The following is a 2,543-nucleotide window of genomic DNA, read 5'->3' as shown; positions in this document are numbered from 1 at the left end:
TTCGACATTACCTACCTCCCGAGGACTGCCATAAAAGGACAAGCACTTGTCGATTTCATCACCGAGTGTACCAGGAATCAGGAGAGAACCGAGTACACCTCGGTGGTCAGACTAGTGTGAAAGTTGTTTGTAGATGGATCTTCAAACAAGAATGGTGCAGGGGCGAGACTTATTTTGGTCTCCCCTGAGGGGCATAGAGTCCATAGTGCTCTTTGCTTCGGATTTAGCGCCTCTAATAATGAAACAGAATACGAAGCCTTAATCGCTGAACTTCGTGTGGCACTAGAACTCAAGGCTGAAGGACTCGAGATATTTAGCGATTCCCAACTCGTGGTGAATCGAATTCTCCAAGAATACCAAACCCGGGGCACAAAAATGGCACCATACTTGGCAAAGGCTCAAGAAATGCTGCACAACTTCCAAAAATTCACTATTCTGCAAGTGCCGAGGGAACAAAATTCCAATGTGGACGCCCTGGCAAAGCTAGCTACCACCAAAGACGTTGAATTAATGAGCGTGGTCCCCATCAACTACTTGGATTCTCCGAGTATCATGGCTCCAAACGAGGTGGAAACAGTACAACCCCAAGATGGGTGGATGGAGCCGATAATTAAGTACCTCGTCTCCGAGGAGTTGCCCCAGGACAAGAAGGCTGCCCGGAAGTTGCTAATCCAAGTGCCGATGTATATAATTATGGATAATAGGCTTTACAAGCGAGGCTATTTGTTGCCCTTGCTTCGGTGCATGTCCAGGAAAGAAGCCAGTTCAGTACTGCGAGAGGTACATGAAGATTTCTGCGGTAATCACGCCGGGGGGAAAAGCCTTTCCAAGAAGATATTAAGACAAGGATATTTTTGGCCCACCATGAATGGGGATGCAATGGATTATGTTAAAAGATGTGAAAATGCTAGTGTTTCACCAACATCCCCCGAGCACCTCCAAATGAGCTTACTCAAATGACCAGCCCATGACCTTTTGTCGTTTGGGGGATCAACCTTATCGGGTCTCTACCTACAGGAAAAAGAGAGGTGAAATATGCCATAGTGGTTGTTGACTACTTCAGGAAGTGGGTTGAGGTCAAGCTGCTCACCATAATTACCTCCAAAAAGGCCTTGGACTTCATCATAAAAAATATCGTTTTCCGGTATGGGCTTCCGAGGAAGATAGTCTCTGACAACGGATTGCAGTTTCACAGCGAAGTATTCACCAACTTCTGTCAATGGCACGGTGTCATCAAAATCTTCTCTTCTGTAGCCCATCCATAGGCCAACGACCAGGTGGAAGTAGTGAACAAGACGCTCAAGTCCAATCTAAAGAAAAGGCTGGAGCAGGCGAAAGGAACTTGGCCTGAGGAGTTTCCTAGGGCATTGTGGTGCTACCGTACCACTGCCCAAACCTCCATCGACAATTCTCCCTTCTCACTGGCCTACGGGTACGAGGCTATGCTCCCAGTTGAAGCAGCAATCTCCACGCACCGACGAGATACGTATGATTCGACCACAAAACATGCCTTACTTCAGGAGTCCCTGAACCTCGTGGAGGAGCTACGTGAAGATTCTCAACTACAAGTAGCATCCTACCAGCAGAAGGTGGCCAGGTATTTCAACTCCAAAGTGAAAGACAGAAAATTCGAGGTTGGAGACCTGGTATTGCGAAGGTTCTTCTTAGTCACCCGAGATCCAGGTGCAGGAGTGCTGGGGCCCAACTGGGAGGGCCCATACCAAGTAGAGAGCATTATATGTCCGGGAACATATAAATTAGCCTGACTTAGTGGGGAGTTGATTCCTCATGCCTGGACTGCCGAGCATCTTCGCCTGTACTACCAGTACCATCTGTAACAAACATTTCTTATTTCTATAGTACCCCCTGTAGCCTTCAGGCACATATAATGGAAACCGTGTATATAGTAAAACAAGGTAAGAAATCTGTTTATTTTGCCTATGTCTTTTTCTTTAGCTTCCATAAATTTTTTGTTAATGCTATGTTAAGAATGCTTGCGTCTGAAAAAGTGACCGCAGACCAGTCTTCAATCACTTGGGGGACATGGAGTTAGGGTAGCACTGCACTATGCAAAGGACAACCTAGGAAACTAAACTTGTATCTAGCTAAGAGGATTAGGCCTAGTGTCGCGATCCTAAAAATAGAAAGTCTTAGGAAACTAACTAAGTCTGGCCTAGAAGGTAGCTTGTTTCGGGCAGATCTAAGCTTAGTACCTAAGAGCTAGATAACCCAAGTAGCACGAGAACATACTGGTCATCTCCCACGGACACCGAGCCGAGGACCTTTGACCATGTCTATTGATCTCAAGATGCGAACAGAAGGCCAAGTACCTATACTTGGCCTCGAGAAATCCATGTTACGGGGAGCTTGGCTAGTCGACAAACAAAGCACCCTTAGTATCGTTGTATCCCATATTTGGAAAAGTTAGGATAACAGTCAGGAATTTAGGTTGCCTCCTGAGGACAGCGGGTGCCCGGAGGGTAATAATCAAATCCTAATTTGTACGATGCACATGCATCCTACGCCTGGGCCTCTCCATAACC

The 2,543-nt window shown here is 46.5% G+C and overlaps 1 protein-coding gene across 1 annotated transcript; it reads left to right on the top strand.

The window, feature by feature from the left end:
• Window positions 1–375: 375 nt before the first annotated feature.
• On the top strand, window positions 376–960 carry LOC133778997 (uncharacterized). Its single transcript, XM_062219005.1, has one exon. The coding sequence runs from the start codon at window positions 376–378 to the stop codon at window positions 958–960; it is 585 nt and encodes a 194-aa protein (XP_062074989.1).
• Window positions 961–2,543: the final 1,583 nt, after the last annotated feature.

The sequence above is a fragment of the Humulus lupulus genome, chromosome 5 (genome assembly GCF_963169125.1).
Source record: "Humulus lupulus chromosome 5, drHumLupu1.1, whole genome shotgun sequence".
Taxonomy (NCBI): domain Eukaryota; kingdom Viridiplantae; phylum Streptophyta; class Magnoliopsida; order Rosales; family Cannabaceae; genus Humulus; species Humulus lupulus.
Note: the sequence above shows the minus strand (reverse complement) of the source record. Positions and strands in the feature narration are given on the sequence as shown.